Source organism: Geotrypetes seraphini, chromosome 2 (assembly GCF_902459505.1).
Source record: "Geotrypetes seraphini chromosome 2, aGeoSer1.1, whole genome shotgun sequence".
Classification (NCBI taxonomy): domain Eukaryota; kingdom Metazoa; phylum Chordata; class Amphibia; order Gymnophiona; family Dermophiidae; genus Geotrypetes; species Geotrypetes seraphini.
This window is the reverse complement of record NC_047085.1, coordinates 511858582-511885692: the sequence shown is the minus strand read 5'-3', so window position 1 is coordinate 511885692 and position 27111 is coordinate 511858582. Positions and strand designations below refer to the sequence as shown.

General features: G+C 45.1%; 1 protein-coding gene across 16 annotated transcripts in view; it reads right to left on the bottom strand.

Annotated features, from left to right (window-relative positions):
- LOC117355233 (zinc finger protein 271-like) overlaps positions 1–27111 on the bottom strand; it is a 906970-nt gene that overhangs the window by 36269 nt on the left and 843590 nt on the right. For 11 of the 16 annotated variants that reach the window (XM_033933505.1, XM_033933504.1, XM_033933501.1 and 8 more), the window contains 2 exons: positions 22796–22922; positions 10962–11072 (listed from right to left, as the gene is read on the bottom strand). The exons of 2 other annotated variants lie outside the window; for them this stretch is intronic. In XM_033933505.1, coding sequence (XP_033789396.1) covers positions 10962–11072; positions 22796–22922 — 238 coding nt within the window. Of the gene's footprint in view, positions 1–10961; positions 11073–22795; positions 22923–23067; positions 23257–23331; positions 23609–27111 lie in introns of those variants that run through there. 3 more of the 16 variants (XM_033933506.1, XM_033933503.1, XM_033933514.1) reach the window with 3 other exon arrangements.

Sequence of the window (27111 nt, the reverse complement as noted above, 5' to 3'; positions counted from 1 at the left end):
AAGAGCAGGCTTTCCAGAGAGCAAAGGAAGCTATTCAGCAAGCCATGAATTTGTGGCCATTAAAGGAGGGTCCAGTAGAATTGCAAGTGAGTGTACAGGAGCGATATGCTAATTGGAGCCTATGGCAAAAGCAAGCTGGACGACGAGTGCCTTTGGGATTCTGGAATAGGACTCTCCCAGAAACTGGGACCCGATACACACCCTTTGAAAGACAGCTGCTAGCATGCTACTGGGCTTTGGTAGCAACAGAACAATTGACCATAGGACACGAAGTAATGATACGACCAGAAATACCCATTATGACATGGATCATGAGTGACCCTAAAACTCATCGTATTGGACATGCCCAGGAACAGAGTATCATAAAATGGAAATGGTACATCCAACAGAGGGCTAAGTCAGGCCTACATGGAGTAACGATGCTGCATGAAAAAGTATTTAATGTGCCCACAGAAGATACCCCATTGCAAGTGGACGACATATGTGAAAGTCCCATTCGGTGGGGAAAGACATATCAAGAACTAACTGAGACACAACAACAGCATACCTGGTTTACAGATGGTTCCTCCAAATACCAGGGTCAACTGAGACATTGGAAGGGCGTGTCCTTTAATCCAGTCACAAAGCAACTGCTAACAACCACTGGAAAAGGAGAGAGCTCACAATATGCTGAACTATATGCAGTGTGGCAGGCCATACGGCTAGAACAAGGACAACAATGCCATATCTTTACTGATTCATGGGCAGTAGCAAATGGAATGACAACTTGGATGATGAAATGGAAAAAGGACAATTGGACAATTCATAATAAAGAAGTCTGGGGAGCCAGACTTTGGCAAGATATTCTGGAATGGGCCAATACTACCGTAATAACAGTGTACCATGTAGATGCACATGTGGTGAAAGATACGCTTGACACTGTTTTCAACTCTGTTGCAGATAGCGCATCCAAACTCACTGAAACAGAGTTGGCAGAAGAACAAAACTCTTCCACCCCGCACGTTGTGGTCATGGAAACAGATGTTGCTTCCGAAATGGCCATGGCAACATGGGCACATCAAAAGTCCGGACACCTTGGAGAGAAGGGAACTATTAGGTGGGCACATGATAGAGGAATACATTGTACTGTAGATATGGTAAAGACAGTAATCAGTAATTGTCATTTATGTAAACTAGCTCTCACATCAGCACAGCAGATGCCCCCAATTTTTGGGAAAATAGCCAGAGGCAGGCTACCAGGTCAGATTTGGCAAATAGATTATATAGGCCCTCTACCATTGTCTAAAGGATGTCAATATGTGTGTACCATGGTAGATACCTATTCAGGGTTGTTAGTGGCTTATCCTTGCCGGAAAGCCAATCAAGAAAACACAATTAGAGCATTAGGATTAATTACCTTATATTACGGACACCCTCTAGAAATACAGTCAGACAGGGGGACTCATTTTACAGGTAATATGATTAGGGATTGGATCAATGATAACAATGTTCAATGGAGACTACATGTAGCCTATCATCCACAAGCCTCAGGACTGATAGAAAGAATGAATGGATTATTAAAAACCCAATTAAAGAGATTAGGATATCAGTCATTGCGTAGGTGGAGGGAACATTTAACTGAAGCCTTACAAATTTTGAACAATAGACCCATAGCTTCACATACTACACCCCTGAATAGGATGCTGTATTCCACACTTGAAGCAAGTGACAAAATTTGTACCCTCCAGTTTTGGACTGTTAGACCAGGAGTACAGCTTCCTATAAGGGCCACTGATGGATCTGCTGGACTAGATGTATATTGCCCTAATGAATGCAAATTAGATCCACAAATAGTGAAACCTATTCAAACTGGTTTGGGGGTGCTTATTCCAAAGGGATATTATGGACAGATTTGTCCGCAATCAAGTTTGGCTCTTAAAGGTGTAACTATAATGGGGGGTGTCATTGATTCAGACTATCGGGGCGAAATTGGAATATTGTTATTAAACCTTGGAAAAGAAGCTATCATTCTCCAAAAGGGGGATCGTGTTGCACAATTGATAACTATTGCAATTAAAATGGAAGCTCCACAGTTAATTGATAAACCCCTGCACCATTATGGCCGAAGTGAACCAGGCTTTGGGGCAGCTAATGTAATTAAAGCTGGTATGAGAATCTGGTGGAAGAAACCACTCCAACCAATAGTAGGAGCCACCGTAATAGCTGCAGGGAAAGATAGTATTGTACAAATACTAGTGGATGGTTATGAACGTCCAATCTTCGCTCCTCGAGACCAATGTTTTAGGAGAGAATAAAGATTCTTTTTCTTTCCACAGGACCTAACATGGAAGTGTATCACCATTCTATCTTTGGTATGGTACGGACAAACTGCAATAATGCCAGTGAAGAGTGACCGTCCAACCACTGTCGTCATGATCCAGTGGAAAAATGCTACCTCAATGAGAAAACAAGATAATTTCACATGCAGCGAAAACTCCCTGTGTAACATTTGGAATTTTACATTTTCTCCTTCCCCTGTCATTCGATATGACACAGATACCGGATTCACTAAATATTATAAAACTCCTTTTTGGGTGATGAATGCCTCTGTAATTAGCATTACCATTCGAAATCACACTGGGATCCAATGTACTAACTATACTTTCCCCCAAAATATAGTTAGTAAACAAGTGGCTCGAGATATCATACAAACACAAAAGTTTACTAGCACTACATTTTGGAATTTATCCTTACCCATTAACAGGGCACAGGGACTAATTTGTAGGAATGCAACCAAAATTGAAAACCGCACTGACATGGTAATTATTATGACATTTATCCATACTAATCCTATTTCATTAAATGCCTCTTTAGTAAGAAATATTAGAGAATGCAAAAATACCAGTTTAGAACATAAGGAAATGATATATGAATGGAAAATTAATTTTCCTATTCTACCCAAATGTAGGACCCGAAGATGGCTGGATCAACTATTAGGGGGGGGCGGGAACTACATTAGGTATTGTAAATACTATTGATTCTGAAATACTGGCTGGCAAACAAGCATCTTTTGGCTCCGGAGTAGCGGATGTATTTAGATGGGAAGGTAAATGGATGCCAAATACTGTACATAATCATGAACTAACCCTACGATATGATCAGTTAATGTTACATGTTGTTAATGATACTATAATACAGCAATATACTTTAGATAGTAATGTTTCTTCAGCCTTACATTGGACTATTTGTGAGATTCGTGTTTTGTCTTTTATACAACAAAGAATTAATTTTATCCAGCAGTTACAATTACGAAATACCTCATTGATTTTTGTATTATTTAATAAAACCACGCCCTTAGATAGAACATGGTGGAATTTTGATATAAAACAATGTTCTGATTTCTCCTGTGAAGGGTTGCTTACGTTATTTGATGTAAGGAACTCTACCATAATGTGTCCTTTCACTGTGATGCCTTTGGTATTAGGACCCCAATTATGGTTTCCTACTTACTATGGGCAACAAATAGATGAACAGAACAAAACATACGTGTTAAAAAATTGTAAACAAATTCAACATGGACAAGTTTGTCCATCTTCTTATGCGATCTATGAACCATGTTCTCTACAACATACCTACAATCTGTGCCAATGGACCGTTCAACCTCAAGGTTACACTTTTATACAAGAAATATTACATAAATATGTCTGTGTTGCTAGCAGTACTGTTGAACTTGTGATTCCTGCTATTCAAGCTCCCTTTTCAGTATGTTTACAGAATGTTAGTGTGTTGCAGTGGGCAAATAATGCAACTTATCATTTTTATGAACCCTGGATATCAAATGTAAATGTTAATCTTTCTTTTGCCGATGTACTTACTCCAATTATTTTATTACCCTCTGTAAAGAAAGCCATGCAAAATATAGCAATCCTACATAAAGCAAATCAGCAACGTAACCTTACCTTGCTACAGCATAAAATAGATACTGAATTTTTAAATACTAACTTGCATTCAGTGGCAGATCATATCGAAGCTACTACTGCACACCATTGGTGGGATGCTTTTACTGGGTGGAGTGCTACAGCAAGAAAAGTGTTTCTTCATCCCTTAATCTATATTTGTTTAGTTATCCTTATGTTAACATTTCTTAATTGTGGATTTACCTATTGTGTATACAAACGAACACTCTCTCCCTCTATTCGGATGACTTCTTATTCGGAAATACAAACTTGAGGATCCAGGGGTGGAATGTTAGGCCTAGGGCCCGGGGGTAAATAAACTTAGCATACATGTCTCCTCAAGTCTGTTTTCCTAACCTCCTTAACCTTAGTATTACCTTGACAACAACAAATGCTTTACTAAGAACCCAACAGCTTTTCCCTGATTTCAGTTACAATGCGTACTGCTCAAATAACATCAGTAAGGACAGACCTGAGTGTCACCAAAACAGAGAACAAAAGAGCAAGACCAACCGTTTACTAGTCCCTGCAACACCTCATTAATAACCTCAAAAGGACAGTAACGCCAGATGGGACCTGAATGTTATCCAAACAAAGAAACTGGCCAGAGGGGTAACTGAAAGTCAACATGCTACCGACATGAATCCACAAGTCTGTTTATCTGACAATCTGACATTTTGACCTGAATGTTGCCTACATCACATCAAAGAAAGAGTGAAACCAGATGAGAAGCCAGTTTACTGTAACACCTCCTTATGACATTCTGATCTATGTGTTGTCAAAACAAATAACAAAGGACCAGTACCAACTGTCTTACTAAGAGGACAGCAGTTTTTCTCTATAAAAGAGAAAAACTCAGCCCATAGAATTTGAATCCAGTTACGTTGCAACAAGGGACAGCCCGGGTTCGGTTCTCCTTTCCTATCAATCGCTTTGGGTTCCAGATTGTGAGGGATAGTGATGTCCGGAAATACGGTGATGTTATTCTATTTTAATATTTATCTATGCATGTAATAAAGTGTTATTGTTTAAGCTTTATATTGTCTGGGTGCCTTTTTGAGGGTTACTGATCATCTCATTGGGCAGAAATAAGTGGCAGAACAATCACTAACAGGAGAAACAACGAATCAAGTAATTAATCATGTTACAATGCATTGCAGTTTTGGGAAAGCCAAAAACTTTAAAAATAGACAATGGTCCTGCATATTCTTCCAAAGCTTGTTCTGAGTTTTGATTACAATGGGATATCCAGCTGATTCACGGTTTGCCTTATAATTCTACAGGACAAGCCATTGTAGAACATGCCAACCGTACATTAAAATCTTATTTATTAAAACAGAAACCAGTGAAATATGCTGTTCCTAATTTGAGACAGGTTCAAATGTCTTTATCCATTGTTTTGTTCACTATTAACCATTTGAACTATTTTTCAGAGTACTGTATTGTCTCCTAATGCTGTCTGGCAAGCACCTGCTCCCTTAATAACCTGGGGAAGGGGTTATGCCGCTGTCTTAACTCCTACAGGTTCGGTTTGGGTGCCGAGCAGACACGTGCGACCGGCACGGCGCAGCCGCCTGTTCCAGTCTTGGAAACTACAGAAGAAGAAGGGAATGTCCTGGCATCAACAATTGCAGAATCCTATTCCTGAATTTGATTCCATCTTACAGAGACCACAAGTTCCCATACCACAACAAGACGACCGGAAAAGAAAGCGTTATTTAAAGACTGATCCTGTGACTTGGGGACACATTAAAAGCTTCCATTCTCACCTTGAAAAAGACTGATAATTTTCACATTAGGTCTGCAACTGTTGTGGTTTTTTTTTTTATTTAACAAACCTGTACTATGGTTTAATACCTTTCTGCCAAAAAATACACCCACACCATGCAAGCTATTTATAGTAGCACTGCAGATCTTCAGAGGATCCTCTACATTTATTGCCATTATACCTTACTTTACCTTCTTTGAATTGTACTTCTGAATTATAATTATGCTTTATTGCATAATCTAATCGGCCCATTATGATATTTTGTTAGCTGTTGTATTTTTCTTTATTATGGTCTCATGCATTGTTCTCGGAAAAGAACTATTTGTTTATCCCATATTTTTATGTACTGTAACACCCGTCGTAGGTCATAGGTCTGTCCCACAGGTGGCAGTGATTTACATTTTTGATTATTTGCTGACCTATCACAAGTTCTTTTAACGATTTAAATTTAATTTGAGAACTTGGCCCTTGCACCACACTCAAAGAAGACAAAATCTGACTTGTATGTGTTTATTGTTTGTATCAGCTTCACATGAGTTAACTGTACATATTATGCTTATATTTGGGCTTTTTAGGGTTTCCTTCATCTTAATGCATTTAATTCTAAGTTACTATGCCCGGCACTTCTGGGTATAGGGAAAGCAATCTTGAGGTTCTCTTATTTTAGGGACATTTTAGGGATTTTTTTATATGCTTCACATATCTACTAGGGAACGCTAATTAATGCCAGACCTCTCAGTCTGGCTTAGGAAGATATAGGGACTCACATTTTTGATTATAATATAAACAACCTGTTAGTAATTATTGAATATGATAGATATGCGTGTGATGTGTTTGGGGCCCCAAACTGGGTGTGTGAGAATGTGTTTGATTAGGTGTGTGAATTGTGGGTGTGTCTTTATATTTGAAATGTGCATATAAAAATAAAACATTACTATCAAGACTTCAGATTTTAAACCTTCCAGAGGCATTATGTAATGTAATTTATTTCTTATATACCGCTACATCCGTTAGGTTCTAAGTGGTTTGAAGAAAATATACATTAAGATTATAAATGAGAAGTAAGAAGGTACTTAAAAAAATTCCCTTACTGTCCCGAAGGCTCACAATCTAACTAAAGTACCTGGAAATTAATAAAGAAGAGAAAATAAAGATGGTTGAAAAAAGAAAAATTCTATGTGAACTTATAGGATGGAGATTAAACTGACAGTGAAGAACTGTATGAAAAATACATATGGAATGCAGTTAGAGAGGGTAGGTTACAATCTATTTATGGTATTTGTTTAATTGGAAGGTGTTAAGGTGGGTAATTTGGGGGAAGGTTATCTGAAGGTAGGTGAATCTTCTGGAGGTAAGAGAGGAGGGGGTTAAGATATTTGAATGAATTTTTTGAAAAGTAGGGTTTTGATTTCTTTTCTGAATGTTTTGAAGTTGTCTGATATTGTCATAAGATTGGAGATGGAATGGTTGATTATATGGAAATGGTTAAGTTAGTGCCAAGGGGAATAGGAAAGATTTCCCAATCAACCAATTTTATGACTGACGATGAATTATCATATACCATGGTTACATCATGGGGAAAATGTAGCCAGAAAATTACCCTGGGATGCCATGACCATTTATACCCCCATATGTCGTGCTAGGGTAGATAATTGTACTAGAAATTGCATTAACAGTGAACTAGCTTTATGGACCTGTTCGCATTTTGCAAATATTTCATATATTAATGCTCACCTTGTCCTACCTGCAGGATGTTCCTGCTAATTTAACACACTATACCCAATGCTGAAAAACGCTCTGTCTCTATCCCCTCCGATAGTTATGCCTTAACTGACCAGTGTGATAGCAATGTTAACCTGCTCTCAAAAGCTGAAATTGTCTCTTTGGCAATTTCTTTAGTTGGTGTACCTGGGTTAGCATTATATAAGAACAAGATAACTTACCAGAGTGGTGGCATGTTCTACGGTCTGGAACTCTGGATTACCAGCTGGCCAGTGGTTCCAACAGGTCTTTTGATTACTCTCTGTTGTTTTGTGCAATGCCTGCCTTCTTTGTTTAACTTGCTCATAAGCCCATTTTATGGTCGCTATCGCAAATTATCCCGAGCAGATTTGCCTTACCTCCGTAAAGCCCTTAAAATAGTAAAGTAAGGGGAAATGAAGGGATGCAGTTCTGAACCAGGGCAAGGTCAGCACACAGGCTGTAGCAATGATGCTGCACACACAATGCTCAGAGTGGGATGAGGCGACCTAAATGGATGGTCTCCCCTCCTTTTATTGAGAATCATAGTTCCATTAATTACTTAACTAATGCTCTACAAGGGTTATAATGTCATAATGCATTTACAATGAGGATAAGACCAAGGCAATACCTTGTTTATCTATTTCATGTGATTCTCAAAGTTACTATCTCACGTGACATATGAATACATAATAACAGTTACAATAAAGTGATTCCCAATGTGTACATTTCTGATATGTCTCAAATCTTACTATGGCATGTGACAGTCCAAAGGTTATAATGCATGCTTCTTAAGCTCTCTTGATTAGCCTTGCTCAGGCAAAGTCTGATTGTTGCCCATATAAGGGATGCTTAAACAAGATAAGGAATAAGATAAGGGCAAGCCTATGTCAGGTTAATAAGTGGCAAGAGTCGGGGAGGGGGGAATGCCTCAGCATTCTGTCTCAAGGTGCAAACCTTGTCCTTGCTTACAATGTATACGTGACAGGAGGGAGAGGGAATGAGAAACAGGGCCTCAGATCCAAACACAGGCTTAGATCCACACACAGGCCTAGATCCGCAGACAGGGCCTAGGTCAGTGTGCCGACCTGGCCTGTGTTCAGAACCATTTGTGTGCTGACCCTGCCTGTGTTCTGATGCCCTGGGTCAGAACTTATCAGATCTCCATCCCTACAATAGGCAAGGTAAGCACTGATCTAAGGCCCTGTGTAAGGATCTGAGGCCTTGTGAAAAAAGTATGAATCATTGCTCATTCCCTCTCTCCCCCTTATATGCCACTTAGCCATTCTTAAGCAAAGGAATATGTTAGCACCTTGTGACAGGATGCTGAGACATTCCCCCCTACTTTTTTGTCATAAGACCCCTGTCACATATTAACTCTTATCTTATTTGAGCTGTCCTTATTTGGAAAGGACATCAGCTAACAGGCATTGCATATGTGCAAAGACTCAGGCTCTGTACACGTGTTAATCAGGCCCTTGCCTACGTGCAGAAACAAGCATAAATACATCAGCTGACCAGCCTTGCACACGTGCAGGGTCTGAGGGTATCCACGCTGTAAAGGCATGAACTTTGTATCCTCCAATCATTAGATATGTAATCGAAGGAGTTACTTTGATGTAATTAGCATAAGAAACTCAATAAAAGGGTTCGGAGCTATCCTAAAGGGAGCGCCTCCATCCCGACTCTTAGACTGCGTGTGTGTGTTTACTGTATTCCATCCCTACAACTTGGGAGCCTTTCTGGGCCTCTTTGACCCATTATGCTCAAAGTCATGTATTGAATATTTGACTGAATAATTATTTTCTTGTATTGATTGTGACATTTGCTCTTCTGCTGCTCCATGCCTTTTATTTCTTTATTTTTCTTTCTTTATTCACTTATTTTTATTTCTTTTGGGTGGGGGATGGGGGAGGTTTTTTATGGTTTTGAAAATTTGAAAATCTGGTCTTTGCTGTATTATTCTGTCTGGTGGTTTTTGATTGCGCTTTTGACTAATAAACAGTTTTGCAAATACTTGATATAGTGCCCTTCTATTAGGGACCGAACAGCACAGTTTACAATAATAATTTACCCAATATAATCAAAAACACAAAAGACATAAACGACGATACAGAAACCAGTAGGGTTGATCCCATAGCTATGTATATGTCTACTGTAATATCAGAATCCCCAAAATGCTAAAGAATAAAAGTGAGGATCCAATTTTGCTGAAGACAGAGACAGGTTAAGACACTTCTGGTTCTAAGATCTTAAAGTGGGATGGTAAGGGATTATCAATAAATTACCCAAGAAACCTCAGTAAAAGGCTCTATGGGGTCCTTTTATCAAGTCGCGCTAGCAGGGTTAGTGCGTTGGACATTTCATCACGCGCTAATCCCCACGGCCGGCTAAAAACTAACGCCTGCTCAATGCAGGCGTTAGCGGCTAGCGGTTTAACGTGCGGAATTACGCGCATTTTCAAGCAATGCCCCTGTGTCTAGAGGTCCTTCTATGCCCCTGTCTCAATGTTCTTTCCCCATCAAGCATTCTCCATGTCTGTCCCTCTCTGTGCCCAGCATTGCTTCAGTGTCCCTGTCTCTATGCTCAGTCCCCATCTAGGATCTCTTCGCTATGTTTCTGTGCCTCTTATTGTGCAGGATTTTCCACCCCTCAGCCAGCCTCCCTCCCTTAGCCCCTCTCAAGCCAAAATCTCTCTCTCTACCCCTGAACACCCACAGCCAGCATCTCATGCTATCTTTCTCCCCAGCCAGCATCTCTCATCCACCCCCACCAGCCAACATCTCTCACTTTCTCCCCATTGTCCACTATCACAGCCACGCAGATTCCACTCAATAGCAGCCTCCCACCAGCTCTGCAGGTTTTCCTCTACTATGGTTCTGGCAAAGAGAGAGGAAGTGACATTATTGAAGATGGGACTGTGGTAGAGGGAAGCCTGCAGAGTACACACAGGCTACTCGAAGTTGCCGGTAGTGATTCAGAGAAGGAGTGCAGCCCGATACTAAATTCTATGCCAACTTCAGGTAATTATGCGTCACTGGAGAATTCTGCACAAACTTATGTTCTTAGAGGTGGAGCAAAGCCACTGGGATACAACCCACATGTCTAGAATATCTCGCACTGGAACATGTATTCTGCCTGTTCAGCCCCACTCACCTGCCTTGGGAGCCGTTTCTCTGTTGAGCAGGAGACAGGACTGAGGTGCTCAACCGTGAAGACACAGAATGGGAAGAATTAGAGATTCAAGGTCTGTAGCTCATGAAAGCTCTAGAAACATCTGTGGCTTTCTAAACTTTTTCCAATGCTGGGCTCCATCAGATGACATCATCATATACTGCTCTCCGTACAGATAAGTCATTTGTTTTACTCTCTATAGTTACTATTACTCTGTTGTACTCTAAGATCACCTTATACTGTAGAGTAGTTATTGCTCGCCAGTACACTGAAATACCTCCTCTTACTCTGTATTGTAGTTATTACTATAGCCAATATCATTCTGTAGAGTATCTGTTACTCACCCATGTCTGAATGTCTAACATCTCTCTCTCCTGACTCCTGGGGATCCTGGATATGTGTCTCTCCATCTTGTTTAATCCACGATAACAGATCAGGACTTATCCTTACAGAGCCTGTTTCCAGGAATAAACATAAAAACTCAGTTATACTTCCCCTTTGTTCAAAGAAAAATATGCAAACCAAGAAAAAGAGGACTTCCTTATTGTATAATCATCCTACCCAGAATGACATATGGCAAATTGGGTCTAATATGGATGTTTCCAAGACTACCACAGGCTAACTTGAGTGTGTCTATCTTCAATATTAGCTGTTCTCATATAGAACAAAATAAGCTACTATCTTTTCCCTAAACAGCACAGTTACTTACCGTAACAGGTGTTTTCCAGGGACAGCAGGCAGATATTCTCTACATGTGGGTTACGTCATCTACAGAGCCCCAATCAGACACTCTCGCAAGAAAACTTGCTTGAAGATCTAAGTTTGCTAGTGCTGCACCACGCATGCGCGTGTGCCTTCCCGCTCAGCTAGGGGGCACATCTCCTCAGCGTGGCCTCAGTTCAGGTAGCTAGCAAAGAAGCCAACCCGGGGAGGTGGGTGGGTTGCGAGAATATCTGCCTGCTGTCCCTGGATACACCTATTACGGTAAGTAACTGTGCTTTATCCCAGGACAAGCAGGCAACATATTCTCTACATGTGGGTGACCTCCAAGCTAACCAAAAGGGGATGGAGGGAGAGTTGGCAATTTAGGAGAACAGATTACGCAAAACAGACTGGCCAAACTAGCCGTCTCATCTGGAAATGGTATCCAGACAGTAGTGAGAGGTGAAGGTATGAACAGAGGACCAAGTGGTGGCCTTGCAGATCTCCTCAATAGGAGTGGACCTGAGGAAAGCAACCGACGACGCCACTGCTCTGACTTTGTGCCCCTTGACCTGACCTGGCAGAGCGAGACCAGCCTGAGCGTAGCAGAAAGAGATACACGCAGCCAACCAGTTGGATAAGGTGCATTTAGACACGGGACGCCCCAACCGATTCGGATCGAAAGAAATGAAAAGTTGGGGGTCAGTCCAATGAGCCTGAGTGTGTTGCAAGTAGAAAGCCAACGCCCTCTTACAGGATGAGAATGGGGCTTAGGAAAAAACACAGGAAGAACAATGGATTGGTTGAGGTGAAAATCAGAAACCACCTTAGGCAAGAATTTAGGATGAGTACGGAGGACCACCTTATCAAGATGAAAAACGGTGAAAGGAGGATCCGCAACCAAAGCCTGCAGCTCACTGACCCTGCGAGCGGATGTGAGAGCAATAAGAAACAGCACTTTCCAAATGAGATACTTCAAATGAGCCTGATCAATTGGCTCAAAGGGAGGCTTTATCAACTGAGCAAGCACAACATTAAGATCCCAAACCACCGGAGGAGGTTTGAGTGGAGGATGAACATTGAAAAGACCCTTCATAAACCAGGAAACCACCGGATGAAAAGAGAGCGGTTTCAACTCAAGCGGCTGGTGAAAGGTAGCAATGGCACTGAGGTGGACTAGAATAGAAATTGATTTGAGGCCAGCCCAAGACAAGTGCAACAGATAGTCCAACATGGAAGACAAGGAGCCAGAACGCGGCTCCAGGCGCAGCGTCGAACACCAAGAGAAAAATCTGGTCCACTTCTGAGAATAACACTGTCTAGTGGAGCGCTTCCTGGACGCCTCAAGAACATCCCGAACAGATTGAAAGAACTGGAATGAGGCTGTCAGGTGCTAAGATACCAAGCTGTCAAATGCAGGGCCTGCAGGTTGGGATGAAGAAGCGAGCCGCGACTCTGAGAAAGCAGAGAAGGAAAAACCGGAAGAAGTAGAGGCTCCCTGGCACTGAGTTGAAGCAGCAGGGAGAACCAGGGTTAACTGAGCCACCGAGGAGCTATTAGAATCATGATGGCGTGAACAGACTTGAGCGTGACTAGAGTCTTCAGAATCAGAGGAAATGGAGGGAATGCATAGAGAAACAGATCCCTCCAGTCCAGGAGGAATGCATCCGCCTCGAGCCAGTGAGGAGAATAAATCCTTGAGCAGAAACAAGACAACTTGTGGTTTAGTGGGGATGCAAACAGATCTACTTGGGGGGTCCCCCATCAGGCGAACACCTGACGTAGAGTCAGCGAACTGAGGGACCGTTCATGAGGTTGTAGACGGTGACTCAGATTGTCTGCCAAGCAGTTCTGCTGGCCCTGAATGTATATTGCTCTTAGAAAGATGTTGTGGCGGGTCGCCCAATTCCAAATCCTCAGCGCTTCTTGGCAAAGAGACAGGGAACCCGAACCCCCCTGCTTGTTGACATAATACATGGCCACCTGGTTGTCCGTCCGCACGAGGACCACCTGGTCACGAAGCAGATGAAGGAAGGCCTTGAGAGCGTTGAAAATGGCTCGAAGCTCCAACAGACTGATGTGACAGTGCCGCTCTTCGCTAGACCAAGGCCCTTGCATCCGGAGGCCGTTGAGGCGAGACCCCCAAGTGTAGGCAGACGAGTCTGTCATCAGGGGGTGCGTGAAACAGAAAACTTCTGAAAAGATGACGTCGGGAGCCTGCTCCACCGAGGAGTGCGAGCACCGCTCCGCCCCCCCCCCCCCCGAGCCAGCGGGGTTCTTCTTCATTTAGAGCAGCAGCGGGCCCAAAAAAGCACGTCGGGAGCCTGCTCCACCGAGGCATGCGAGCACCGCTCCGCCCCCCCCCAACCCCCCGAGCCAGCGGGGTTCTTCTTCATTTAGAGCAGCAGCGGGCCCAAAAAAGCACGTCGGGAGCCTGCTCCACCGAGGCGTGCGAGCACCGCTCCGCCCCTCCTGAACCAGCGGGGTTCTTCCTGATTTAAAACAGCAGCGCCTATGGCGCACTGCCGTTCGGCGCGCGGCGAAGGCGAAGCGCCCTTTGTGTGACGGCCTAACAGCCCCATAGACCGGACCTTCTCTTACAACAAGTATTAGAAACATGTGCAACCATCAGAAGCACTGATACCATTAGACGCTTGACAAACTCCTAGTGGCATGCACTGTTAGTCGCTTTAAAAAAAAAAAAAAATTTATACTGATAGTGGCATGTTAAACTGCATGTTAATCTGTTAGTGGCATGTACTGTTAATGTTAATGGCATGCACTGCTAGACGCATGAAGAACTTAGTAGCATGTACTGGTAGACGCATGTATTGTTGGGAGCAGGTACTGATAGTCGCATGAAAAACCGTTAAGCTCATGCACAGTTAATATTAACGACATGTACTATTAGACGCATGTGTCGCTAGGAACAGGTTCTGATAGTCGCATGAAAACTGTTAATGACAAGTACTGTTAATGTTAATGGCATGTACTGTTAGATGCATGAAGAACTTAGTGGCATGTACTGTTAGACACATACGCTGTTAGACGCTAAACGGTCAGAGACGTCTCAAAACCAACTTCCATTTAACTTATCTTCTTTTCCACCCCAACCCATCTACAATCCAACCATGAATCTCTTATTAATATTACTACTCTACATGCTAAGTATTAGCATCAAAGAGATTCACACTCTCTACCCTCAACTACAATTTACCTATTTCCCCGCTTTATCGACCACGCACATCTCCATTCCACAAGAAGACAATACATATAACATTAGCATTATCTCAAACAAAAGAACACATCAACGCACCCTCAAAAAAAGAGCAAGGGTAGTAAAACCCATAAGAACCATTACCTATACCAATCCCATCACATCCGCTACTATCCCCTGTGCTTATCTTAACACTAGATCAGTCAGGAACAAGGCCTTTCTAATCAAAGATTGGATCATCAGCAAGCAAATAGCCTGCCTCTTTCTAACCGAAACTTGGCTACTGTCTGAAGATGACCCAATAATTACTGATCTCCTTCCCGACAATTTCAAAATCCTTACACTAAACCGTGAGGGAAAAAAAGGAGGAGGATTAGCAATTCTTCTCAAAGAAGGATTCGAGTTCGAACTTATGGACTCCAAAACATCCAACCAACTAGAAATCCTAGCCTGTAAAATCAGTAACATCCACTTAGAAGATTCCCTCTCATGCATACTATTCTACGTCCCACCGAAAAGCTGGTCAAAAGCCAAAGAGGACTTTTGTGAATTCGTCCTACACAACTCTCTTAGTTCCTCCTACAATATTATCGCAGGAGACATAAACATACATCTCGATGAAGAGGACAACACAGACACAAAAGAATTCAAAAACTTCCTATCCCTACTTAACTACAACCTCCCTCCCCCCCCCGCACAAACTCACGAAAAAGGCCACCATCTAGACGTAGTAGCCATGTCCACAAAGGAAATCCCAGACCCCACCATCTCCTTACCAGGAGGCACCTGGTGCCACGACATCTGGTCCGACCACTTCACTTTCTACTTCAAGCTAATCTGGTTCCAACGAAAACAAATTACTTGACCAAAAATAAAAAAAGAACATCTCACGAGAGGCCACATCAACCCAGATAACTACTGGGCGCAATATAAACTACAAGCAGAGGTAAAGGAAGAAGTTGATTTCTGGGATCACTGGACCACTACCAGCACCTGCATTTTAGATAACATTGCACCTAAACATACCAGTAAAAGTAATGCAAATAAATATAACAAATGGTTCGACATCGATCTCCTAAAAATGAAACAGTTAGCCAGACGTCTAGAAAGAATATGGAAAAAAACAGGAGAATTATCAGACCGTAACAATTGGAGAGCCAATATAAAAACCTACAAACAACTGATAAAAGATAAACGCAAAGCATTCTACTCAAACAAAATCAATTCATCCTGCAACAGCTCACGAGGAGTTAATACAAAAGAGCTGTTCAATCTGGTTACTAACTTATTCGACACCACCCGCTACACTCTACCCACACACAACTTTAAATTACCCTCGGCGAACGACCTAGCCCTGCACTTTGACTCAAAAATTAAAAAACTAAGAAACAATTGCTCAATAAAAGAACCTAGTGAGCACCATATAGCTAACACACAAGGAAAAGAAACCCCTGCAGACATGTTCTGGGATTCCTTTCAAAACATAGATTGGAATAACTATACCAAATTATATAACAAATACTCCAAATCATACTGCTTCCTGGACTCATGTGCCCCGGAAATCATGAAAGCGGCACCACTTGAATTTAAACTATCTCTACTGCACTACTTAGCCCATAACCTGAAAAATGGAAAATTCCCCACCAACAAAGGCCACATAATAATAACCCCTATCCTATAAAACAGCAAAGAATCGTCAGCCCTAGTTACCAACTACAGACCAATTGCTTCCATACCACTCAATGTAAAGATCATGGAGGGGCTGGTACACTCCCAATTAATGGAATATCTGGACCAGTTCTCACTCCTTCATGAGACTCAATCCGGCTTTAGACCGCTTTTCAGCACAGAAACGGCAATTGCGGCCATCTTAGATTACTTGCACCTACTTTTAAGCAAAGGCCTCAATGCCCTGATCATGCAATTCGACATGAGCTCTGCCTTTGACCTTGTAGACCATGCGAAAATGCTACAGTGTCTAGACGCTATTGGCATCAGAGGCGAAGTGCTAAACTGGTTTCATGGTTTCCTTTCATCCCGCACCTATCAGGTTCGCTTCAACAATGATCTCTCCAACACCTGGAGCAACCCATCCGGCGTTCCGCAAGGGTCCCCACTATCCCCTCTGCTTTTCAATATCTACACGACCTCACTGAGCGTTCAATTAACCCAGCTGGGGATAAAATTATTCAGTTATGCTGATGACTTTACGATCATTATCCCATTTGCCAACTCCATCTCGGAAACAATTCCAAAAGCATCAGAAGCCATAAACGTGATGGAGCATTGGATGACAGACTTCAAACTCAAGCTCAATACTGAGAAGACAAAATTGTTTGTCGCTTCACCACGCCCTCTTGACACCAAAACTCCACTAGACATCAACAAACATAACTACCCCATACAGCCCACCATTAAAATACTGGGTGTAACTCTGGACCAATGCCTCACCATGAAAGACCAGGTGGACTCCCTAATCAAAAAGGGTTTTCTCACCCTCTGGAAACTTAAATCCATTAAAGCATACTTTGATAACTCTGCCTTCAGAATCCTGGTACAATCCCTCGTATTAAGTCAACTCGACTATTGTAACATCACATACTTAGCAATCCCCCAAAAGAATATGCGACGCCTACAACTAATGCAAAACACTGCGGTCAGACTAATCTTCAGTCTAAAGAAGTTCGATCACGTGACGCCATACTTCAAACAGCTACACTGGCTGCCGATGGAAGCTCGTGTAAAGTTTAAGTTCGCCTGCCTCTGTTTTAAAGTTTTCTACGGTCTAACCCCTAAATACATCACTGACCTCTTCTCCTTCTCAGCCAACAAACACAAGAGAAGCTCCCACTTGCATTTCGTTTCTCCCCCGGTTAGAGGATGCAAACTAAAAAAACACCATGAGCATCTTCTCTCACATCAAGCAGCTCTATGGGGTAAAGACCTACAACAACTCCTATTGCCCACCACTTATGAGGTATTCAAGAAATGCCTCAAAACTCACCTATTCCTGAAATACCTAGACAGCTGACCCACTTCTCTCTTTCCCCTCTCTAACGGTGTTCCTGCCCTTTCTCCCTATTGTTCCCACACCCCTTAAGTTAACTCAACTTGTACGTCAACTCAACTTGTACTTCACTAATCTTTTGTAACCCGCATACAACTTAACGGTACTGCGGTATATAAACTGTTATTATTATTATTATTATTAAAAGATTGGAAATGCGCATCCACTAGCGGAGAGATCATTTCAAGGAAGGAGTCACCGCAATCGGCATGAGATCGGATCGCGGTCCTGACGCCACTGCGAGGCCAGGGTCCACTGCAGAACGCGAAGGTGAAGTCTGGCAAAAGGCGTCACATGAACGGTGGAGGCCATATGCCCTAGCAGGATCATCATGCTCTTGGCCGAGATGGTCGATAGAAGAGACACCTTCCGGCAAAGGCAGGCGAGGGTCTCCTGATGAGGCCAAGTCAGGAACGAGCGGAGGTGAAGCGTATCCAACACCACTCCGATGAATTGGAGAGATTGGGACGGACATAACTGGGATTTTGGGAAGTTAATCTCGAAACCCAGATGTTGAAGGAACAGAATAGTCCGTTGGGTCACTGAGATAACCCCCAATCAAGACGGCGCTTTGATGAGCCAGTCGTTGAGGTAAGGGAAAACCTGAAAACCATGCATCCGCAGGGCTGCAGCAATTGCCACCAGACACTTCGTGAACACTCTCGGGGAAGACGTGAGGCCAAAGGGGAGAACACGGTACTGCAGATGGAGATTCCCTACCCAAAATCTCAAGAACTGGCAAGAGGCCGGATGAATCCGGATGTGCGTGTAGGCCTCTTTCAGATCCAGGGAGCATAACCAGTCCTCCTCGTCCATTAGGGGGTACAATGTCAGAAGAGAGAGCATGCAAAACTTTTCTTTGACCAGGTATTTGTTGAGAACCCTCAGATCAAGAATGGGATACAAGTCTCCGGTTTTCTTGGGAACCAGAAAAAAATGGGAGTAAAACCCCGACTTCCACTGGCACACCGAGACCTCCTCGATAGCCCGGAGGCAGAGGAGAGCCTGGGCCTCCCGAAGCAGGAGGGGAAGTTGCGACCCGTCAGAAGGAAACTCCCATAGGGGCTGAACCAGAGGCACATGCCAAAAGTGAAGAGAGTACCCCTCCCGAATTATGGTAAGAACCCAGGAGTCAGTTGTCAGCAACCCCCACTGATTATAAAAATGATGGAGCCGATCCCTGATGGGCAGGGGGAAGGCCGATGGACGAAGGACACTGGCGTGCTCCGACTGGAATTGTCAAAAAGACGGCGTCGGCTTCACCGCCGGAGGCATTTGAGGTTTAGAGGGACACTGCTGCTGCTGAGGCTGCCAAGGAGGTGGACGGGAGAGAGCCGGGGTGCACTTCTGCGGATAGTGTCACGGAGGAAGCTTATACTGTTTAGCAGGGGGAGCCTTTGCCTTAGGTCGCACCAGGGAGGCAAAGGATCACTCATGCTCCAAAAGGCGTTTCATAGCCGCCTCAATCGAGTCGTCAAAGAGCTCGTTCCCCACACAAGGGAGATTTGCCAGGCGATCCTGAAAATTTGGGTCCATGTCCACGATGCGCAGCCAGGCCAAGCGACGCATCGTCACTGCAAAGGCCGTGACCCGGGATGACAGTTCAAAGTCATCGTATGCAGCCTGGAGCATATAGAGACGGACCTGGGACAGCGTCTCCAGAAGTTGACGGAACGCCGGCTGACAGTAAGTGGGCACGTCAGGAAGGAAAGACTGCAGAACCTTCAGGCAGAGCTTGAGATAAGAGGTAAAAGTAAAATTATAATTGAGGACACAGTTCGCTATCATTGAGTTCTGATAGAGCGGGCGACCAAATTTGTCCATCGTCCTCCCCTCCCTGCCCTGGGGGATTGCTGCATAGACCCTGGAGGAATTAGACTTTTTCAGGGAGGACTCCACAACCAGGGACTGATGGGAAAGCTGAGCCTTTTCAAAGCCCTTACATGGAAACGTGCAGTATCGAGATTCCATCTTGGAAGGGATGGTGGAATGGCATAAGGGGTCTCAAGATTCCGGAAGAATGTCTGTTTCAGAACTTGATTCAGAGGAAGACGCAAAAACTCCCTAGGAGGATGAGGGAGCTCCAAGTCATCCAGGTATTCCTGGGTGTAGCGGGATTCAGACTGGAGGTCCAGCTGAAGAGTCTTACCCATGTCCGAGACAAACCTTGCAAAGGAGGAGGTCCGAGATGAAAGAATAACCTCGCGAGGTGAGGAAGACCCAGAACGTCGAGCCACCGAAAAGGACGGGGAGGCTTTCCTAGAATAAAGAGCAGGCATGTGTGATACAAATGGGATATAAATGGAGACTGAGAGTTGTATTAGTAACAATGACTGTTTAAGAAACCATCTGCTACTTAAAGGGGATCATAATACCGAATAACAATTTGTTTTTTTAAAAAGGGGAACTAAAGTTCAGAAAGATAACTCGCAGCTGGCGAGCCAGATTTAGTCAAAACAGGATATGGATGACTTAATCGAGAGAAGGGGGGAAAAGCAGGATGTGCATAACTGGTTTGTGACATGCTCATGTTTGAGCACGTACACAAACCGGATTCTGACCATAATTTGAGCAATAAAAAGACAGGCAGAACTCAGTAGAATTGGGACTTCTCCACTGCTGACGAGCGTGTGATGCTGAGATGAGATGAATGCGCTGCCTCTGATGTTCGCTGGTCCCCCGACAACGGAGTGATGATACAATATATGGTAACAAATTATTGATTCCTTACTACATGATTTCATTATTATAAAATTGTATGAATAAACCTATATTATGCTTTCAGTCCTCTGTGTATGCTATTAATTTTCCCAGTCAGAGAGCTGGTGAGGGGAAGGGAAAGTTGGATATAGCATTACCCTAAGAATAATAGCATTACAGCATGTCTGAGTCTCAAGAAAAGGACAACGAGGACGTCTTGCTTCGAAGCCCTGGAGAGGTAGAAGAGCGCCAATGCTGCATCCTGCCCAGGGAAGAGCCCGGGGTACGAGAAAGCGGAAAAGAGATCAACTTCCCCGATGATCTCGAGGGAGGGGTCCTCGACCTCGACCCGGAGAGACAGATATGGAGGGCCGCCTACGGAAAGGAGAGGAACGTCTCGACCGCCCCGATGCCTCGACGTGCCTTGAGGTCTGCAGGGCAGGAGACCGACCTCAGCGAGGCTAGTCCCTCGACTGCTTCGAATGCAGGTGCCTCAAGGATGAAGCATCTTCCATCAGATGCTTCGAACAAGGCGCACAGGCTAAAGACCCAAGCCTCGAAGCAGCAGGGGAAGACCCACTAGAGGAGAGCCTGTGGGACCTTCGAGACCGACCCCGAAGGGCATTGAGCAAACGCTCAGGTTGGCCTGCTGAGAGCAGGGTCGAGGCAGGGGCAAGCTGGCTCAAGACCAAGGAAATCTGCGTTTTCACGAAGGCCTTCAGCATGTCATCGAACATCGGCACCGAGACCAATCGATCAGGTCGTACAGGTGCAGCAGTGCGCTCCAACAAAGGCGACCTCGATGAAGAGTATTACAGTTGTGTGGAGGCACGCTTAGAGGGAGGTCTCGACAGGGCATGGCCCACCGCACTTCCCTGAGACCCCAGGGAAGGCTTCGCTAGTGAACTTGAGGGAGGAAGATGATACTTACCCGAGGCCACAGGTTTCGTTGGGGCAGCTACCGAAGCCTTGAAAGAGGGTGACTTCACGAGGCCATCGAGGCCGAGGTCCCCGCCGGGGCCAAGGCCGGAGTCGAGGCCAAGACTGCCCCGGCCGAAGGATCCATCGCTCCAAACAGTTCGAGGATCTTTGACCATCACCTATGAAGCTGAAAGTGGCACAGCGCGAGCAAGTTTCAGTCCGGTGATCAGCTCCCAGGCACTCAATGCACCAACGGTGGGGATCAGTAATAGAAATAACCCGACTGCACTGAGTGCACTTCTTAAAGCCAGTAATAGGCCGGGAAATAGGGCCAAAACCGCAGCCACGCGAGGGTAGTCAGCCGAGTTGGACCCGGAGCCCCGGGTCAACAACGATAGTAGTAAAGTTAGTTGTTTAAGTTATTGTTTTTATTTCAGAAACGTGTCGCACACAACTCACCCCAAAACAAAAAAACAAAGTAAGCCACGGTGCAAGAAGCACTCCGATCTTGCAGAGCAGAGGAACAGGGCTTCTGGCTCCGCGGAAAATGAAGAACTGAGGCCAAGTTGAGGAGACACGCGCCCTGATTCGGGCGGGAAGGCACACGCGCATGCGCGGTACACTCACAAGTCTGAAGATTTTCAAGCAAGTTTGCTTGCGAGAGTGTCCGATCGGGGCTCCGTAGATGATGTCACCCACATCTAGAGAATATGCTGTCTGCTTGTCCTGGGATAAAGTAGATTTACTTGCGGTAAGAGATAGGCGTATCATAATTGTAGGTGATCAGATCATAGGACCTCTATAATTGCCATATTATTTCAGGTCCACATCCTGACTCCAAATTTTAATCACCTACGCCTGTCCCATCCTACCTGCCTCACCTATTTTGTGTAAAGAATTACATTTGCAGGTGTGTGCTTCATGAGCTATATCATTGAAATATCTTGTGTAATAATGAAAAACCCCCCAAAAAAAACACTAATCATGAAAGTGGTAAATATAAACCCTCAAATCATATGTGAAGAGGGAAAGCAACAATTAACTCAAATGGTGTAACCCATGAACCAGCGCTGGTTGAGAATGTACAACTCCCAACGCCTTTCTGACAGGAGAAACAGGCGTTTCAATCTGTCCAAAGCAGATCTTCCTCAAGGGGTAATAACCAGCGTTGCCCCTCATCAAATTCTTATTTCAAAACATTACCGTTGTGGTCTAACGGCAAGCGCAGCCGTGCAATGCAGTTGCTTTGATAAACTGCTAATGAAAGAAAATCATCTCTCATTTCAAGACTGCCCACCACAACTGTACAATGTAATCTTCTGCAGCCAGGTTCTGACCATTTGGGCTACTCTGACCCTGTATTTTAGCTCTTCTTCAAGAAACAGAGAATGATCTGTCTCTGATTTCAAAGGGGAAAAAATTGTAGGACACACAAGATGGTCTCATGGTCCCTCACACTGTCAGCTTAAGATAGAGATTAGTATGGAGAGATCCAGATCACACTTGGAAGTTTCTGGAGCAAAGGAAGAGCAGAAAAATGTCTCGTATTAGTTGAATATTTTAGTCCTTACCTAGGGAGATCAGAGTCTCATAATTCTCCTTCATCACCTCCCTGTAAAGCTCCTTCTGCCCTTCATCTAAATATTCCCACTCCTCCTGGGAGAAAGAGACAGCCACGTCCTCAAACTTCACCTGCATCTGAAAGACAAACCAGGAACACCCTCAGCGCCTTCTGCATCACCATCATTGTAGACCTGGTGCCTGTATGTTACTTAGTGTGCAACTGCAAGGGGAGGCGAAGTGACCTATAGTGGAACTTAGGAAGTAAAATGTAATAACCTACTGCCTTGAGAGTGAAGGGAGAATGCAGGTGAGGAGTGGCCCCTTTGAAGGGAGGACAAAAGCATTGACAAATTCAGCCATCCTCTCTTTTCTTCTTCCCTTCTCTCTTTCTTTCTTCTCCCTTTTCCCCTTCAGCCATTATTGTAGACCTGGTGGTCCCTTAATCCTCCATTGCCTCCTTGGAATGTGCTGGTGTCATTCCAAGTCCCCTCCCCCATCTTGCCCCTCCCCCTGCCAGGAAAAGGGGGGGAGGGGGAGCTCCTACCTGAGCAGAAGCTCCTGCAGCCATTTCCCTGGGCTGGGAGGAGAGAGAAGAGCAGAAGCTGAAAGAAACTGGCCACCTGAGGCTCCAGCACAAAATGGACGACTCAACTTACTTCCGGCCACATACCGATGACGTCACAAAGGGGGCGGAGCGCCACTGACTGCATTTCCTAGACAACACACTTCAGCTGCAGAGTCTCCGCCTCCTCCTCTTCCCGCCCCCAGCGAAATTCTGAGCAATCAGCATCAGATGAAGTTTACAATTCCTCCTCCTTTCTGTCTTCTCGTGCTAGGGGGCGGACCCTTCCCGCCCCAGGCACCATTCAGCGTGAAGCTCCGCCCTCTCCCTAGTGACGTCTCCAAATCTCTTTCGGCTCCTTCTCTGGCAGCGCTGGCTCCTGAGTTGGGACAAAACTGAAACTCCTCCTTCCTGCCTTCTCCGTGCTAGGGGGCGGATCCTTCTACTCCTCTTCCCGCCCCATGGACCATTCTGACCAATCAGCACTAAAAGGGGCAGAGCCAGAAGCAAAGAGCGTCTTTTCAGCCTTGGGTGTGAAGCTCCGCCCTCTCCCTTGTGACATCTCCAAATCTCTTTCGGCCCTCCCCTTCCCTGGCAGCGCTGGCTCCTGAGCAAGGACAAACTCCTCCTCTTCTCTTCCCCCAGGACATTCTGACCAATCAGCAGGGGATGAAACTGAAATTCCTCCTCCTTTCTCTCTTAGTCTTGCTAGGGGGGGGGGGTGGACCCATTCTGACCAATAAGCACTAAAAGGGGCAGAGCTAGAAGCAAAGAACATCTCTCATTTTTGGGTGTGAACCTCCGCCCTCTCCCTTGTGACGTCACCATCTCCTCCCCCCAATTCCTTTCTAACCCTGAGGGGGGAGATTTCCCCCAGCAAGCACTGCGGCAGCTCCCAACTTGGGCTCCTGGAGCTGAGCAAAGCCTAATCCTGCTCTGGGCCAGTGAAGTGTCTCTCCCTCTCCTCTTGCTCAGGGAACCCCCTGAAAGCCCAGACCCAGCCCTTGGCTCAACCAATGAAGGGTTCAGCCAACACTCTCCCGCCTTAAAAGTCAACCTTCATGGCAAGAGCCATCTTTTTTAAAAGCAGAGAAACCATAACAAAATACAGTGGTACCTCGGTTTACGAGTGCACCGGTTTGCGAGTGTTTTGCAAGACGAGCAAAACATTCGCAAAATCGTCACCTCGGAAACCGAGCGCGCTTCGATTTGCGAGCACCCTCCCTGCGAACCAGCACCCCCCCTGCCGCCATCGGGCCCCCCCCCCCGCCGCGACCTGAGGTCCCCCAACCCACCCGAACCCTCTTCTTACTTTTCTGTAGCCTCCGCAGCGGCACTGGCACCAGCATGTCCTGTGCGTGGTGCCGGTGCCTGAAGATCTGCTTCCTGTGCTGGGCCTGAGAGTTCACGTCGAATGTGAACTCTCAGGCCCAGCACAGGAAGCAGATCTTCAGGCACCGGCACGCACAGGACATGCTGATGCCAGTGCCGCTGCGGAGGCTACAGAAAAGTAAGAAGAGGGTTCGGGTGGGTTAGGGGGACCTCAGGTCGGACGGGGGGGGGGGGGGGTGCCCGATGGCGGCGGGGGATTGCGGATCGCAGGGGAGAGGGTGCTGGTTCGCGCGGGGGGAGCAATGCCGGTTCTCATGGGGGGGAGCAGCGCTGCTGGCCTCGGGGGGGGGGAACCTATCAAAGCGAGTTTCCATTATTTCCTATGGGGAAACTCGCTTTGATAAACGAGCATTTTGGATTACGAGCATGCTTCTGGAACGGATTATGCTCGTAATCCAAGGTACCACTGTATAGCAACATGTCATGAAATAGAAACACAGCTTCCAATGTAGGGTCATGAAATGGTTAACTGTTGTTTAAAATATTGCTCTGGCCTACATAGCTGAAAACAGTGTACAATCTACTGACCTCATCTGCCTAAAATTTATGTCCCTACCTTAACACATTGTAAGCTAAATAGATAAGAGTTTGAGCCATGATGTACCCTACCCTCCTGTACATGTAACATTTAGAACTGAAAAATTTAGATAAGCAGAGAAATGAGCTAGTTTCCTATAGGACTATAAGTTGTAGCCCTGAACCTATCATAAGTGCTGGCTTAGGACCAATAATAATTGTAGAAAAGTTATAGAAGTAACAAATGAGAAGTTGTAGTTTTTGCATGTATTAGTTTGCATATGTTTAGTAAAAAGGGCATAAAAGTCCGTGCATTTCCTGATTCTAACACTAGTAGGCAGGCTGTTCACTGCACTGGAGTCCAGCATGCTGTAATAAACCTCTTGTACTTTCTTCACGCCACTGACTTTGTGTGTCCAAGTGACCTTTCACCAACAAAACACAGTAGAATGCTGATAGGTAACAGTCACTGCAAATTTCTGAACAATCTCTCCCCCCCTCTATACCAGTGTCCCACAAACTTTTCCGGCTGGCGGCACACTAAATGCAGTGCCCCAGCTAGAAGGCACATAGAAGTCGATGCGTGACATCATCGTGTCAACATCCATGCATGCACGGAGGCCCGTCTTGCCACAACTTCGCCGTTACAGGGATCCGGGAGGTGCAGGGAGGAGAGACGCCAGCCAGGAGAGTCATCCACACCGGCTGATTTCCTACATGGCGAGAGGCACATCCTGTAGGAAATCAGCTGGCATGGATGACTCTCCTCCTCGCCAGTGTGTCGCGGCACACCAGAAATCTCAGGAGGCACACAGTTTGCGATACACTGCTCTATACCCTCCCTCCCTCCCCCCATTAGGGAAATGGCTCAAAAAAATCTCTGCCCATGCATATAACATAACCCCCTCTCCCGCCCCTCCTCAAGGTCTTTTTGTCTCTTCTCTCTGATCCAGCAATCTCTCTAAAGCAATCCCCCTCCTGCCGAGGCCCTCACGACAGGCACAATTTTACCCTGACATGCGAGGCCTTATCTCCGCTGCTTCCCTCATATTGTGATATTTTTTATTTGATCAAGACTTTAATAAATTTAACTATTTTTTACTCATGGAAGTCCAGGATTTGGTTCCACGTTGTTTTCTTTTGAACACAATACAAAGACATCTGCTATATACATTTCCCAAAGCTAACATATTTCAGTCAATAAATTCTGTTTTTTTACCTTTGTTCTCTGGAGATTTAGGGCTCCTTTTACGAAGGCGCGGTAGTGGTTTAATGCGCGTAATACTGCACGCTAAACCGCCAGCCGCTACCACCTCCTCTTGAGCAGGCGGTAGTTTTTAGGCTAGCACGGGATTTAGCACATGATGAAAAGTCACACGCACTGAAGCCGTTAACGCAGCTTCGTAAAAGGAGCCCTTAGTTTTCCATCAAGTTAATTCCAGTTTCTTTTTTTCCCCCTTTCTTGTCTTCTGCAAATTATTCATCAACTTCAAGCGGCTGTTTTCCATTGGTTCCCCCTAACGTTTCTCTCTTCCCTCCCTCCCATTGTACAGCATCCTCCCCCTCTCTACCTGGATAATTTTCCCCTCCCCACTCCTGCACAGCATTTCTTCTTCTCTTCTCCACCCCCATGTGCAACATGTCTCCCTCTATCTCACTGTTCATCATCTCTCTTTCATTCATTCCCTCCCTTGCTGCAAAGGGAGTGGAGAAAGAAATAGAGAGAGGGAGGGATCCAGGGTGCATCTCTCTCACCTCCTCTCCCACCACATCCAACATGTCTCCTCCTCATCCCCCTTCTCATCTCATCTGTGGCTCAGGGATGCTTCTGCTGCCTGCCAGGCTTGGCAAAAG